The sequence below is a fragment of the Panthera leo genome, chromosome E1, assembly GCF_018350215.1.
Source record: "Panthera leo isolate Ple1 chromosome E1, P.leo_Ple1_pat1.1, whole genome shotgun sequence".
Lineage (NCBI taxonomy): Eukaryota > Metazoa > Chordata > Mammalia > Carnivora > Felidae > Panthera > Panthera leo.
In genome coordinates, this window is record NC_056692.1 from 734,060 (window position 1) to 749,995 (window position 15,936).

At 62.9% G+C, this 15,936-nt stretch overlaps 1 protein-coding gene across 6 annotated transcripts in view; it reads left to right on the plus strand.

The window, feature by feature from the left end:
* KIAA0753 (KIAA0753 ortholog) overlaps positions 1-15,723 on the plus strand; it is a 39,111-nt gene extending 23,388 nt beyond the window's left edge. For 4 of the 6 annotated variants that reach the window (XM_042915058.1, XM_042915060.1, XM_042915057.1 and 1 more), the window contains exons 13-19: positions 2,014-2,092; positions 2,998-3,078; positions 5,669-5,836; positions 6,676-6,757; positions 9,852-9,972; positions 10,396-10,620; positions 14,949-15,723. In XM_042915058.1, the coding sequence (XP_042770992.1) occupies positions 2,014-2,092; positions 2,998-3,078; positions 5,669-5,836; positions 6,676-6,757; positions 9,852-9,972; positions 10,396-10,620; positions 14,949-15,066 (874 nt within the window). In that variant the 3' untranslated portion in view covers positions 15,067-15,723. Of the gene's footprint in view, positions 1-2,013; positions 2,093-2,997; positions 3,079-5,668; positions 5,837-6,675; positions 6,758-9,851; positions 9,973-10,395; positions 10,621-14,948 lie in introns of those variants that run through there. The other 2 variants (XM_042915061.1, XM_042915062.1) reach the window with 2 other exon arrangements.
* The last annotated feature ends 213 nt before the right edge of the window (positions 15,724-15,936 follow it).

Genomic DNA, 15,936 nt, shown 5'->3' on the forward strand with positions numbered 1-15,936 from the left:
GTTTGATACTGAGCAAAAGTGGCAGTTTAGGGGAGCCGCCTGAGGGGCCGGCCTGCGTCTCTGTCCCAGGGGACCCCGCTCTCGGCGGGAGGAGGTTGACGCGCGTGTCCAGCTCACGCGGCTGAGTGCACAGACACGGTGTTCGGGGTCCACCCTGCGCAAAGTCGCCCAAGCGGGCTCTTGAGGTTTGTAGAGGAGGTTGGTACTCTGCTGCCGTGACAGATGGCACTTCGCCCCGAGGTCAGAGGAGCGGGGTTCTCTTGGGACAGTGCATCCTGCCACCCATCAGGACGGACGCTCGTCCCTCCCGCTCGAAAGAGGCCCCGCCGGTAGTGAAGTCACGGGGCCTTAGGGTTGGAAGGGGCTCATTCTCCTGCTGACGCTCTCGGGCCCCGCGGCCGTACGTCCCTACGCAGCCTCTGTGATGGGACTGTCTCCGAGGGGGCGGGGCGTTAGGACTCCTACCCACCATCTCCCGGCCAGATGGCCAGATCGCAGCCCACCGTGCCCGCTTGTCCCTCGGGCGGTCACACGTGGTAAATGTGCGTGGACAGCGGCTCCAGCCAGGAACAGGCCATCACGGACTGTCCCCACGCGCCCTCCCCGGCCACCCCCTCCTCCCCAGAGCGAATGACGTCCCGACCCCTGTTCACCTTTCATCGCCTCCACCCGGACGTCTGTCCCTACGGACGTATCCCTGACGGACGCTGTGCGGTCCTGAGATCCGAGAGGCGAGCGCAGACCAGGGTTAGAGCTGCTGGTGTAAGACGGCGGGTCCGGGCCTGTGTCCCAGGAGGTCAGGGGCAAGGTCGGGGCGAGTCAGGCAGCTGGGGCTCGGTGGCGAGCGTGCTTCCTAGCGGTACCTTGTTGAGGAAGAAGTGTCAAGGTTCGATAAGACCAATCTCCCACTTTCTTTTTTCACGTAAGCTCGTTCTGTGTCTGGTCTCGGGGGTCCCCTGCAACGCCAGGGCCCCGAGACGTTCGTCTGCGTCTTCTTCCAACTGCTCTGCGGCCTGAGCCGTGTTTTCCCGTCCGCCGTCCATCCGGACCGAGTTCCCGTGTGAGACGAGGCGCCGCCCAGTGTGCCGGTTTCCTCGCGGAGACCTGCCCTTGTGGCGCCGTCCCGGCCGAGCTCTACTCCGTGGGGCGCGTCGGCAGACTGCTCGCCAGGGACCCTCACGTCGGTCTTCGGGCCTTTCCTGAGGGCGGGTCAGAGAGGAGCGCGTGCAGAGAAGACCCCGGAGGGCGAGACCTGGTGTCCCCGGAGCGCCCAGCCGGCCTGCGGGGCCCCCTCTCTCCGGGAGGGCACCTGCCCCTACACCCTGTCTGGCGGCTGCTCGTGCAGGGGAGGGGCCCCCAGACGTCCCGAGGCAGAACCGGGCAGGTGTGAGTTGTGCCGGGCAGGGAAGGGCCCCCGGGTCCTGCCTCTCCGCCATCCTGGACTCGCCTCGCGGCCCCGCAGGCCCCCCGTGCCTGTCCTGCCGGCCCTGCACCCGTGTGGTCAGCGGGGCGCGCGGGGGTTTGCGTGCTCTCGGCTCTCTCGGCTGAGCTCGGTTCCTCATCAGTCCTGTCCTGTTTTCCATCTTCTCCTTGTCTCTGGGGGCTTAGGTCTGACTCCGCGATGGTGGGGTTTGGAGACCGAGCAGGATTAGCTTGATTTCTTCCATGTTCTGTCCTCTTCGGTTGTTTAAAGGCAGCCGTTATTTTTTAAAACGTACCGAGAACCCAACGTACATCTTCAGAGGTGAAGAAGTGTCCTCAGGGCGGGTCCAGGACCAGCCGCGTCGCGCCACCTGGGGGCTTGTTGGAAACGCAGTCTCGGGCCTCATACCGCCGGCCGACTGCGGGTCTGCATTTTACAGAGGCGCCCGGGGACTTTGCATGGCCTTCACGATCGGAGAAGCACTTTGGTTTTATAATCGTTTCATTTCCTCCACCCGGGGTAGTATGTAAATGCACAAAATAGGGTATCTTCTGCTTCTGATTTTAATTTTTGATTTTGTCTCGACCCAGTGACTCTGCTGCCCAGTTAGCAGACAAGGTGGAGAAGGCGGTTCTGGAGCGTCTGAAGCCTCTCCTGGTCAAGGCCCAGGTAACCCGGCGCGTCTCGTTTCCTCGTGCTTGGAAGTGCCGGAATAACGGGGGGTCGCTTCGGAGGCGGCTGGGGGCCGCGGTGCCGCGCAGACGTGCAGGCCCGTGCGGGAGTGTGCAATCCACTGCCGCCACTGATGGGTCTTTGGTGTCTGTGAGGGACAGACCAGGGGAAGACAGACAAAGTCCCACCTTTGAGAAAGGGGAGCTTCCAGTTTGGGGAACGAGTTTGGGCGACAGTTTGCATCCCTAATCAAATAGATCTGTTGGTGACTCCGGTGTTCGGTTACCTGCTTCCGCAGAAGTCCTGGGCACTCTCGCCTCAGTGCTTTGGAACGATTGGCTGGTTCCCGAGGGAGGGGATGTTGGGACCGCGTCTGTGCACACGCTGCCCTCTCCTGAGGAGGAGGTGGCCCCTCAGATCTGCCGGCCGTGGAAACGGTGCCGTCCGTGTGAACAGACGAGCCCACAGACACTGTCGTGATCTTACACAGAATGAGTGACGTTCTGGGTCCCTGAACAGGCCCCGGAGTTCTGTGCCTCTGGTTTAAGAAATGTGTAATTATTATTGTGTCCCCGGAAATCTCCGGGGTGCGGGGCCGGGAGCCCTGGAAGTCTCCGGGGTGCAGGACTGGGAGTGCTCTTAGTGACCCTGTCGTCCCGTCTCCCCGTTTCATCGTTGGGGAGACTGGAGCGGAGACGTGCTCCCAAAGTTGAGGGAAGAAAAGGGCCAGAAAAGCAGGATCCACACGTGGTGTTTATTTTCATGAGGACACGTGCCTGGAATTGCCGGGGAGCCTGATGTAGCCGAAGCCGATGAGCAGGTCCACGCAGAGGTTCCCGTCACAGTTACGGACACGGGCCGCAGACTTGTGTAATCACAAACGTGCCTGTCTGTTTTAACAGAGAGTCAACTCTTCTCTGGAAGCGGAGGTGCCGAAGGACCGGCCGCCAGCAGACACGGCGACAGCCCGGCCTACGGACGAGGTGCGTGCACCGGTGCGGCCACGGTGGGGATGTCACCGCACTGGCAGATCCTACTCAGGACGTCGGTTTTCCTCTGACTCGTCAGGCCCCCTGGTGCTCACGGCAACCTCTGCAGCCACGGGGTTCTGTCCGTGGCTCCGTCCTCTCCCGGAGGACACGCCACGGCCGGGCGCTGGCCGCCTCTTGCCCTCCCATCCAGCCCAGCTCTGCTCGGGCGTGGCGCGGTCTCTGTGTGGAGGGCCCGGCGCGCGCTGTCAGGCGAGCGTGTGTCAAGCGCCTGATAACGACCGGGGTCTGGCCTAGCTCGGGGAAGAGCCGGCCGGGGAGAAGGCGGTACCGCCCGAACAGACAGAAGCACGTCTTGCGGTCGCGCGGTCCTCCGGGGGACTTGTGTCCCACGTTCGTGGGACCGTTCCTGCCCTGCCTGGGCTCGGGCCGTCAGGTGGGCGCCGCCGGCCGGTCCGCCGAGTCTGTGTGGGCCTGGGCGCCGGCCGGCGGCTCCCACCGCGCGTGCTCAGGGCCGACGAGGGCACGGCAGGTGTGCTCTGGGGGCCGGGCGGGGGCCTCCCTGCCGCGCCGCCGCTGCCCGATCTTCACAACCGTCGTTTTACCGCCCCGGCGTTTGGTGACGGAGGCGCGTGTGAGGTGAGGCTGCGCCGAGCGGAAGAGGAAGGCCTGCGTTTAGCTCGCGCCCACCGGCCGTGCCTCGTGCAGTGTGGCCTCCACGTGCCGCTCCCTTCCCGGCAGAACGCCTGACCCAGGAGGTGTCCCGAGTGACCTCCGCGCTGTCGGCGAGTCCGCGCGTGGCAAGCGGGCCGGCCTGGCGCTTGAGAATTGCTCTGTGGGTGCGACGTGGCCGTTAGAGCCACGCGGGGTAATTGTGCTCGGGGTTAGACGTCGGCGCCACGCAGACCGCCCCACGCGGCACCCGGGAGTCTGTGTGTGTAAATGACGGGGCAGAGCGAGCAGGAAACCTCATCGAAGCTGGCACGACGCTGTAGGAAGTCTCGTTTTCCGTGTTAAGTCGTAGAGAACCCGTGGGGCCCGCGACACGAACCGTCAGAAGGCCCATCCTAGAGCGGAGAAGACCTTCACCGGTGGCACCCCGCCAGTGAAATACAACCCCAATGGGTTTCCTGGTGGACGCGACCACCTCCGACGCCAGGAAAGAGCTCGCGGAGGTGCTGGCGTATTGCGTCCGTCTGCTGCCGCTCTGGTCACCCACTGAGCGCCTGGAGTGGGTCTTTCCAGAAATCACAAGTTGTTCTTTGTTTTTTGTTTCCCAATCAGAAGTTGAGATGCACTTGCCTAAAGATTCACACACTTCGGCAGAAGTGTAAGAGGTTAGACCACCCAGCTAACGAGTACCGTATGCTGTTCTGTACCTGGCTTCTTCACCTTGGGGCGATGCCTCCACATCAGGGCACAGTCAGCGTCCTTATCATTTTTAAGGGCACGCGGTATTCTTTTTTCTTTTTCTTAATTTTTGTTTTGATATTTATTTTTGAGAGAGACGGCATGAGCAGGGAAGGGGGAGAGACAAAGAGGGAGACACGGAGCCCGACGCGAGGCTCAAAGTCACGAACCGTGAGATTAAGACCTGAACTCAAATCAAGAGTCTGACGAGCCCCCCGGGGTGCCCCACACACGGTATCCTTGATTCACGGTCCTTACAGAGGAAAAGGGCTATGTGTGCAAACGCGTCTCCATTAAGGAGACCTGAGTTCCTGGGTTCGTTTTCTCTAGAGTTTTTGTAATTTTATTGTATTGATTACTCACCTGATTGTACATAATTTTAAGGTTGGGCATTTCCTTCTGTCTTTATTGGCCGTTGATACATTTCCCCCTGTGATCTGTTGGAAGGTTTTCAGATTCCCTGGCGGGAACTGTTCCCCGCACGTCCCCGGGCACACGTGCGCGCCCCACCCTGCTAGCTCTGAGGCCGGACGCGTGTTTCCGCAGGGCAGACGAGGGTGAGAGGGAGGCGCAGGGGGTCGACCACGGAGCAGGCGCGTCCTGCGGGTCGAGCCGGGGTCCGCAGCCCCGGAAGTGTCCCGTCCAGGGCCCGACGCCGTCACTTCCGGCCGACCTTCTATGTTCCAGCCGCACGTGAGAGTCAAGGGCGCGCACGCAGCGGCGCTCCGCCTACTGGGGCGCGCACGCAGGGCGGGAGGCGCCGGGCAAGCTCTCACGGGCTCGTGGCGCAGGATGAGGACCCTCGTGGTGTCGCGAGCCTGTCGCGAACCTGTCACGCGAGCGTTGAACCAGAAGGGAAGAGATCCGTGTAGGTCCGTGTTCCGGGACAGGACACGCGAGACACCGGCCGTGTCTGGGTGTAGCGCAGGGAAGGCGTTTGTTTCCCGACCGGCAGGGGCGGCGACCCCGAGCCTCGTCGTCGACGGCGAGCACGGTGATTGGCCAGTGCGGCCGTCTGAATGGCGGTGGCGGAGACTGTGTGGACGCGACGGCTTCGGGCGCGTGGCCACGGGAGGGGAGGGGCGGGGGGGGTGGCGGCGTGGACGCGCTGCGGGGCTGCTTCCCTGCGGCCCCCTGGTTCTCATCGCCCCTCCGCCCCTCCTTTGCTTCGTAGGCTGTGGCCGCGGACGGGGGGCCCGGCCGCCTCCGCCAGCAGGGCGACTGTCTGGAAGGCACCGCGCTCCGCTGTGACGTCTTGGCGTCGCAAGCCCGGGCCCCCGGGGCAGGCGGCAGGGACAGCCCGTTTCTGGACACCATGATGCTGCGCATGGAGGAGATGGAGGTGAGGTCAGGGGCCGCCCCCCAGCTCACCTGCAGCCAAGCGTAGGGCCCGGGGTCAGGTGATTTCGACACGATGGGGTTGAAGTGTCAGTGCCCTCCCGACACAGAACTCGGGAAGTGACGTGCGGTGCCCCCGACGGACAGCTGGAGAACCACAGGGACCCGAGTCTGCGCCCCTCGACTCCCCCGGCCCCGAGCGTGGTCTCCTCACACATCACACCATCCTTCCCTGCTTAGCATCTGGGGCTCCGCTTTGGGACTCTTTTCTCTTGGGGTTTTAGCCCCAGACATCAGCCAGCCCAGGCCCTGGACGGTCCAGAGCAGGGCGCTGACCCACAGCGAGGCTGGGAGTGGTGTGGCCGCGGCCGGTACAGTCCCCCGGGGGCTCGGGACCCCCACAGCAGCATTGCCTCCTGCCTGCATCCTGGATTTGCCCCTAAGTAGAGACTTAGTGATCAGGGAACCGACTTCCCTTCTCGGGGGTAACGTGGGGACCTGCCGTGTCCAGCGTGGCCGTCTGTAGACTCGCGTGGACCTAACTGCACGTCAGGGAAGACTGCTGACGCACACGGCCCGGCTTTTGGGGGCTCAGGAGTTAGCGGCAGGCGGAACGCCTCCCTCTTGCCAGTGAGTTCTCGCGGACGGTGCTGGTCTCCATCCGTCAGGTTAACCGCTCCGTTTCCTTTTAGACTTTGCCTCGGGAACTTGACTCGCTTCCTGGCCAGGCACATCCCCATTTCTGGCCGTGTCTGTATCAGTGGGGCCTGCTGAACCACGACACCTGCTTTGTAATGAAACTAATCTTTTCTCGTAACTTAAACTTTTTTTTTTTTTTTGAAGAAATACCAGGAGATGGTTCGCCGAAGATACAATGCAATTGTATATGCTGATCCCCGTCTGTGGACGCAGGAAGGGAAGAGTGGTGAGTGTCCCCCCCACGTTGTGTTCTGAACAATTTCAAACATGCAGGAAAGTTGAAAAGCCTTGGCAGTGGACACGCGCATACCTGCCACCTTCTAGCCTCCATTCGTTTTATGGTGTGTCTGCTCTTCGTCCGTCCGTCCGTCCCGTTTTTGGATGCACGTTCCAGAGAAAGTTCTGGGCACCGGCAGGCACGGTCCTGAATGTTGCAACGTGTGTCTCAGCAGCTAGGATTTCACGTGTCTTTACAGCCTTTTTTCCTTTTGAGATAAAATTTACGTGTAATAAAAAGCACAGATCTTAGTTGTGTCGTTGGATGGGTTTTGACAAATGGATATGCCCTTGTTACCCAAACTCCTGTCAAAATTCGGGCCACCGTGTCACCTTGGAAGGGTCCCCGTGCTCCTCTCCAGTCGGCACCCCCACCCCGGGACCCAATGTGTTGTTTGCACTGCAGGCTAGGTTGTCAGTTCTAGAATTTTCACAAACAGGGGATGCTGTGTGTGTGTGTGTGTGCTCTTGTCCACGGGAGGGGTGGGGCGGGGGTCCCGTGTGTGTGCACGCTCTTGTCCACGACGGTCCCCTGTGGACATGCTCTCGTGTGCTCTTGTCCACGGGGGATCCCGTGTACTGCGAGTATATTTATGGAAAGTTTGTGCTCACGTAAGTTTTTACTTCTCTTGGATAAACACATGAGCGGACTTGCCAGGTGATGGGGCTGGGTATGTGTTTAACTTTGTAAAAAACTGCCGAGTCTTTCCCCGAGGCGCTGTCCTGTGTTGCACGTTTGCGGTCTTTAATCGTGGCCGCTTTAATGGACGCATGCCGATGTCCCATTGTGGCTTTAATTTCACGGGTCCTTGACGAATAGTGATTCTTGTTGATATTACCTACTGGCATATCTTCTTTCGTGAGGTGTCCAGATGTTTTGTGCATTTAAAAATTGTTTTGTCTTGCTTCCCCTTCCCCGGCAGCCACGAGTCTCCACAGACGTTTGCAGACGTTTTCTGTGTTTTGCTCACCTATGTATTTTCTCAAATGTATTTCTTTATAGGCAAATATCTTTAATTTTGAAAAGTGTAACATCGGTTTTTTTTTGTATAGATTTTCCGTTTCTGATCTAGGAAATCTTTGCCTGTTCCCAAGTTGAGAAGAGAGCCTCGTTTCCTTCTAGAAGCTGTGCGGTTTTAGCTCGCGTGTGTAGGTTGGCGATCTGCCCTGAAGAAAAGTGCCTGTGACGTGTGCAGAGGGGAAGGTCCCTTTGTTCTCGTGCCGGTCGCAGGTCGGCGACCTGCCCTGAAGAAAAGTGCCTGTGACGTGTGCAGAGGGTTCTCGTGCCGGTCGCTGGGAAGGCGTCCGCTCTTCTGTTCACCTCTGAGAATTATACTTACGCACGTTTGGTAGCAGTGGCTGTCCCCCTCTTGGATGCGGGGAAGCGCTGTCGCACGGGCAGTGAACGCCGTGTGTCGGGGTGGGAGGCTTGCCGCCGAGCCGAGTCCCTGCAGCTTCCGAAACGGGAGCCCGGGGGCGTCAGCCTGGACCGAGCGAGTGGCGTGTCGAGTTTTGGCAGAAAGACAAGCTGTCCAAACATGGTGCTGACTTGGTCCTTTTGCATTGTCTGTGACCGTCCAGGCTCGGCTCTCTGCTTGTGGCAGTGTCTGCCCTCCAAACCCCCGTCACCGTCACAGGGCAGGGGACAGGGGACGCTCGGGAAGTGGGGGTCATGCGACCCCACCCGTGCTCCCTCACCTGCGAGCCTATCTCCTCTTCCGGCTAAGCCGCGGATTCCTGGGGCCAGAGTTTATCCTCCTCCCTGTGCGTCCTGCCACGCACGCCTGGCGCGGGCCTCGCAGGGGGACCTCCCAGCCACCGCTTACTAGCGAGTCCGCCGTGTGGGAGCAGAAGAGGCACAGGAGGGGCAGGGGTCGCCCCGTGGTTGGGCCCCTGGCCCAGAAGCGGGACTGCCTCGTGCAGAAGCCCGGCTTATCAAGGGCTCCGTGTTCCTTTCTCGGGGACACTTTAAATCACCAGTCACGTTGATGACCGCATGGCTTCCAGTGCGCTCTGTGGGACCTGAGAGCCGAGATCAGGGTCTGGATGCTTGCATCCCAGTGAGAATCCTGTTTCTGGTCAGTCTGGCGCTGTGCTCGGTTGCACCACAAAACCAAATTTAGAGCTGGCTTTTGCAGAGTGCGGTGTCTACTCCCGTATCTTCTCTCTTCGGTGTGTGAAAAATTGAAAACCGTTTTTAGTCCTATGTTTACAGAAACCGACTGATGTGGGAATCGCAGGCACGTTCGTGTGGATCGGGGGAAGTGGTTGGACTCACGGACGCTCCTTGCCTGAGGACGCGTTCTCTTCTGTGCCCGAAGTGCATTTGATTCGTTTGAGTTTATAAATAACCCACCGCTCACGGGAGCCGCCAAGCCCGCAGTGCAGTTGGGCTCGCACGCTCACCGTCGTCGTGCAGGTTTCTGCCAACGGAAAACTCATCCCGGGGACGAGTCAGGGTTGAGATGTAACTGCTTTTTTCCTTCCTCCATAATGAACCCCTTAAAAGGTTAAAAAACGACCCCAACCCCTTCAGACTCCTCGAACAGGTGGCCGGACCTAATCAGCGCCCACAGAGCCTGGCACCCGCCGTTTCCCGGAGTGTCCTCAGAGGTCACGGATGCTTCCAGAAGAGCTCGTCGTTTCCTTTCTTTTCTTTCCTTTTAACGTTTACTTATTTTGAGAGGGGGTGGGGAGGGGCAGAGAGAGGGAGAGGGAGAATCCCAAGCAGCCTCTGAGCTGACAGCACAGAGCCCCACCCAGGGCTCGAACTCAAGAACCTTGAGATCACGATCTGAGCTGAAATCAAGAGTCGGACGTTTGACTGACTGAGCCAGCCAGGCGCCCCAGGAGCCCGTGGTTTCTTAAAACTGATTCCTCGTCGTGCCTTTAAATTCACCTTTTCCTTGAAAACAAGCGTGTTTGCGCTGCCGGCCCCCAGGCTGGGAGAGGTGCGAGCGGCGTCTTCACGGGCCGGCCGCTGGGGCGGCTCTAGGGCCCGTGGGCTGGTGTTTATCTGCGGCCGCTGTGTGCCTCTCTTCTAGAGCAGACGCTCCCGGCGGTAGGTGAAAGGCCTCTCTCTCCTCCTCCAGTCGGGACCACAAAGAGCCCCGCGCGCAAAGACCCGGGCGCGAGCATCGTGTTGGAAAGACCTCGCAATGGCAAGTAAGTGGCGCCCAGGCTGCTTCGGCCTCCGGTGCTGTGAGACGCCCGAGTCCGTTGCTTCCCTCAAGACGAGGAAATCCTTTCTCGGGGCCTGGGGCCCAATCTCGCCGAGCTCCAGGGAGGCCCGGTGAAGCGGCGAGGCCGTAAGATGGGCCGGTGAACGCCGTGCCGGAGGCAGTGTTTATGGGGGGGGGGGGGGGGTTGGCACCGCCCGGCTGTGCGGATCCCGTGGCACACCTGCCCCCAGAGCCCCGTGGCGTGCGGAACAGCGATGCCCGCACAGGGCGGGCGTCGGGGACCGCGGGGGTGTTGGCTTTGCTCAGGGGGAGAGAGAGAGACGAGCCCTGGCTCGTCGGGTGGGAGGAACGGCACGCTGTTGCTCGTGGGCCATCTGAGCTCGCCGGTTATTACCTGTCCCCTCAGCTCCCTGGATGCAAGTGTGGACGCTGGCGAGGAGTCTGAGAAGAGGGAGGCTCCCCTTCCGCCCCTTCCGGAAGAGTCTCTGCGGCAGGAAGGCCGCACCGCCCTCCGGGTGCCCCCGGGCATGAGGCGCAGCATCCGCGACGCCTGCAGCCGCTTCGAGCAGTATCTCCGCGCGACCGCGCACGAGGCCGTGGGCGCCTTCAACCCCTGGCTGATGGCCGAGAGGTCAGTACGGCGTCGCGGCCTCCGCTTGGGGAGCGGGTGCCGCGCCTCAGCTCACAGAGAGGCTGGCGGGGGGCTTCCTCTGCTCGCCGCCTGTTTGGGTGGGGGAGACGGCGTCCCGTCAGGTCAGTGCCGGGACACAGAACGCTACCAGGCAGGAGACGTCGGGAGCGCAGAGGTCGCGGGTGGGGCTGCTGGAGTACTTGAGGCTTTTTCGGTATCCAAATGGTTCACCAAAAGACGTGTAAATCCAAATTTTTATTTTTTATGTATTTACTTATTTAAGGTTTATTTATTTGTAAGAGAGAGAGACATAACACGAGTGGGAGGGGGGCAGAGAGCGAGAGGGAGGCACAGAATCCGAAGCAGGCTCCGGGCTCCCAGCTGTCGGCACAGAGCCCGACGCGGGGCTCGAACCCACGAGCTGCGAGATCACGACCTGAGCCGAAGTCGGACGCTCAACCGACGGAGCCCCCCGGGCGCCCCTGAATCCGCTCCTTTTAAATACAGCCCCAGATGAGATTCCTTCTGGGCGTGACTGCTTGCACACCTGTGGACCGCCGTCGTTGAGCGGGTGCCGAGCTGTGGCCTGCGCTTCCTCGGGCAGGTTCAGGCTGGTGGAGTTGGAGCCTCTCTCACCTGCTGATTGTTTTGCGCACTTCCCGGCTTTCCCGCACACTCGCACGCTCACCGGCTCCCGGCCCCTCGCCTCCGCCCGCCCCCGTCGTTCGCAGGGCTTGGACCTGCCAGGGGTCCCCTTCGGGGGGACGGCCAGCTCGCGTTTCCCCGGCATCGCTCTCCTCAGACCCTCCGGCTTCCTCTTCCTTCCGATTCTGCCACCTGCCTTCTGTCCTCCCCAGGCGGTGGCCGTCTCTCCTCCGCTCTCCCATCCTTTCTCTGCTTGGAGACTTTTGCGTCCGTCTCCCGTCGCGGTGGGCTCTCGTGTGGGATCGGGGACGACCGCTTGTGCTCGGCCCCTCAGGCTTACCCTGAGGTGCCCAGACCTCCCTTGACGCGGTGCCGTCCAGAGCGTGGAGACCTTCGCTCGTTTGCTTTCTGGGGAGGAGGGGAGGCCGCCGCGGGTCCTCGTGTTCACTGGCGCGCCGCGTCCCCAAAGCTGCCGGGGCTCGTGAGGCTGACGGCGTATGGGGAATCCACAACAAGCCGGGGAAGACGGACCCGTCCCGTGGCTCGTGGCGCGTTTCGTTCGTCATTCTCCGGACATAGGGCAGCGCCGCCTGAGCGTGGAAGGAATGATTTGTACACGTCTCCCCTGGTGCCCTTGACCCTCAGGTCACCGCGCATCGAACGTTCCGGCTCTCTGTTGTCTCTGGGCCTTGTTCCTCGGGCAGGCGCTCCCGAGGACAGGCCCGTGCTGACCGGGCCTTGGTGGAGCAGCCAGGACGGCCGGCTCCGTCCGGTAGCCTCTCGGGGGAGGGGAGCGAGCCCGGCCCTTCCCTTGCTCGTAACGTGTCCACCCTCCTCACGCCCGAAGAAACGTGCTGCTCCCGTGACGAGAGGGAGCAGGTGACACGGGCTGGGTGTAAGTAGCGTGCTGGCCGGAGGGGGCCCGGGCCGGGACGCTTTCAGGGGAGGCAGACTCACCAGCGGCCGCGGAGACTTGTGGGGAGAGGGCAGGTGGGAGCCGTGTGTTTATCTCCTTCCTGAGTCCGTGGCCTGGCGCCACGTCACCGGGCGACCACGTGAAAGGCATAAAACCATAAAGGACGGCAAACGGGAAAGAACCGACGAGGGAGCCGAGCGCTGGGACCAAGGACGAGGGCGCCAGGCCTGCGCGGAGGCCCCGCCCCCAGCGCCACAGAGCTGTGACCAGATGGGCAGCCCCCACCAGGGCCTGGGCCACTGCCCCGTGCAGCCTGAGGAGGAGGAGGAGGCGGAGGAGGAGGAGGAGGAGGAGGAGGCGGAGGCGGCGGCGGCGGCGGAGGCGGCCTCCACACCACGCGCCCAGAATCACATCCCAGAGAAGCGAAGGGAACGGTTATGCCAGGGAACGAATGGATACCCGAGAAAAGAGGTTTCTAGAGAGTAAAAATATCAGCAATTAAAAACGTCATGAATGTGGTGAATTCACTGGAAAAGCTTCAAAGAAAAAGCCTGATCTCTGGAGGAGAATAAAAAGGCAAGAAAAGATCTTACACGTTAGCGGATTGTCTAGCAATTCCAACTCAGGTGCCGGGAGGTGGGCCACAGACCCGTGGCTTCAGCGGCAGGGCCGCGTGCGGTGGGTGTCGGCGACCTGCTTTCTGGACCCGCGGCAGCCGTCCTTGGGGGCCTGAGTGCCCGTCCGCCCCCGGGGCCGAGGCTTCGGCTTACTTACCTCGCAGGGACGCAGACGTTCGTCTGACGGCGGGAGCTCCCGGCTGTGAGGACAGGGCCTGTCGTGGCGTGTGGGTGAGGCGCGTGCGCACACGGCGGAAGGCACGTCAGGGCGTCGCCGTGGAAAGGCGTGTGAGGAGCACAGAAGGTTCCAGAGGGTTCATCGGGCCCCTTCCCGCGTCAGAAGAAAGAACGGTTACGAGGTTTCGGAACCCCGAACTCTGTGCTCGGCTGAGGCGTCTGTGGGCAGAAGGAAGGCGCGTTCCGGGATGCGCAGGGTCCAAGAACTTGGTTTCCGTTCGTGACTGAGCTAGCGGAGGGCGTGTGCACTGGCGAGGGGCGGACCGGAGGAGATGAGCTCCGGCTCGGGGCCTCCAGAGAAAAGGGGAAAGCTGGTTCCACCGGGGGAGCTTTTCAGCACACACAGCGAGCGGCTGGCCCGGTGGAGGGAGGACGGGACCACATGGGGTGCAAAGGCGGGAAGCAAGGAGCCGGCCGGGAGCTCGGCCGTCTGACCTCACGAGAGCGCCTTTGTGTGTCTGTGGGAGTTTGGGCGGGTTCGTGACGGACGGACGTAGGAAGCGCGGCAAACACAGCGGTCGCTCGTGCCCTCCGCTCGCTCAGGATAACTCAGGACGCAAGCTACGTTGAGAGGGAAGCACGCGTGCGGGAAGGCTTCCGGAAGCTGCCGGCCGACGCGGAGGGGCCCGGGGTCCCGGAGAAGCCGGCGGAGGCCCCCCCAAGAACGTTCTCCGGGACACGTTCGCCGTGGGAAACGGTAAACGGGTGTGGTTCGGGCCGGTCAGAAACGGTCCCGGAAGAGAGGTGGGCCGCACGGGAGCCACGGAGGTGTCCGGGGTCAGCGTGCGGGGAAGCGAACGTCGTCTGCGGGAGACGGCGAACGTGTCTCCCCGGGTGCGCGTGCGGACGAGCACCCCACGGAGCGTCCGCGCCGCTCCGAGGCCCACGGCTTGTCTGCGAAAACCGTCGGAACGTCCGCGGTCGGGCTGGTCGGAGGTCAGGGGCGGCGCTGAGGTCCGGGACTGCCGGGAAGGGAAGCGTGGAGCGCGTGACGTCCAGGCTAGCGGCCAGGACGAAACGTGAGTGAAAGACCCCCCGAGATCGGAGGCAGGCAAGGAAGGAGAGCGAACGGACAGAGAACAGCGTCTCAGGAGGAGGAGCTCGGGTGTGTCAGAATTGCCTCCAGCAGCGCCGAGCACGCGGGCTCCGAGCGCCCTTCTGCCGGCCGGGCTGCCGGGGCCCCTTCGGGCGGAGGCCGCGTGGGGAAGTGCCGCGTTCGAGCGTGCGGGGCCGCGTCCACACGGGAGCGAGCGAGGGAAGGACCGCGCGGGGAGGGTTCCGCGTCACAGCGCGGCCGTTGTGCGGCCGGCCGGCCATCTCGGGCACGTGGGAGGAGAAGTCTCGATGCCCCCTGCGATCGTGCAGCCGTTCCCGGGGTTCGCGGGGGGAGCGGCGGCCTCACCGCAGGTGAGAAGAGTCGCCGTCAGCGGCGAGACGGACGGACGGACGCACCGAAGGGACTCGGCGGCCCCTCTGTGGCCTTGTTCCAAAGGCGGATGAGCTGAGCGACTGCGAGGAAACCTCAGAGGAGCCCAGATTGGGGGTCGTTCCCCAGAGGAGGGCCTTGCCGTTTGGACAATGTCAAGGTCACGAGAGGCAGGCCGAGGGACGCTCCCAGGCTCAGGGTGAGCCGCGAGCGGGCGCCGGCGGGGCACGAGGCGGGTCCGAGGGCGGTCTGTCGGTGGGTCCGGGGCGCGATGCGTCGGCGTCCGTGTGTGGAGGGCGCGCTCGCGGTCCCGTCCTGGCCGCGGGGGCCTCTCCCCTTGGGGTCGAGTTTGCGCGTGAGCCACTCCGGGTGAGCGCACGAGGAGGGGTGAGCAGGGGAGGGAGCAGCCCGCGTGGCAGCCCGGGAGGGGGGGCGGGGGGACGGGGGCCCGCGTGGCGGCCGCCTCCAGCCGTGGTTTGTGTTCCAGCTTCTCGGACGAGCTGGTGGACGAGGCTCTGGGCGCCGTGGCCGCGGAGCTGGAGGACACGTGTGAGGACTACGCGGAAGCCGTGTTCACGTCGGAGTTCTTGGAGGCCGCCGCGTGAAGGCCGTCTCTGCGGCGGGCCTCCTCCCCGGGGCCCACGGGTGGCCTTGGCCTCGGCTGTCCCTCCGGCGGGGCCGCTGCCCTGGGAGAGGAAGGACGTGCGTCTCCGCGTCGTCGTGGCGGTGGAGCCGGTGGCTGACGACCGTGGCTGTTCACCGGTGCCCAGGAACCGTGAATCGCCTGACGGGACGGTGTTTTCCGAACTGTGGTTTTTCTGTTGAGATACCGGTGACGCGAGGGTCCTGGCAGGGGGCGGAAGACGTGTTTCACTCCCGGGGTCGAGATGCTCCCGTCACCCCCGTCAGCCCCCGTCAGCCCCCGTGACCCCCCGTCACCCGGCCGTGAGCCTGCCAGTCCCCGTGTGTGGCACCGCCTCTGGCTCTCAGCCCCTCGTGGTCCCCGGCCTCGCCCTGGTGGGCGTATGGACGCAGACCTTTAACTGAGGGGCCGGGAGGGCGCCCAGCTCGCGTCCCTTCTGCGGGGTCGCACCTCCCCCGCCTCCAGACCCACCGAGCGGCCTGGGTGGGAGGACGGACGTGCCTGGATGTGCTGCCCGCCCCCTCCCCCCCCAAGAAAGGAAGACACCTGAGAGCCGGGGGCGCTCGGTGCCCTCGTCCCTCCTCTCCTCTCCCCTCCCCTCTCCCCTCTCCCCTCCCCTCTCCCCTCTCCCCTCCCCTCTCCCCTCCCCTCTCCGTCAGGATTCGCCAAGAGGAAAGCCTCTGATTTTTCAGAAACGGAAAAGGCACGTGCGTAAGTTTTCCTGGACCGGAGCCCTGCTGAGGACCCACCCGAGGGGAGGATTCGCGCCCAGGATAACGTGCGTCTTCATGACACGCACGGCGTCACGTCTGGGACTTTTCTCCCAAGTACA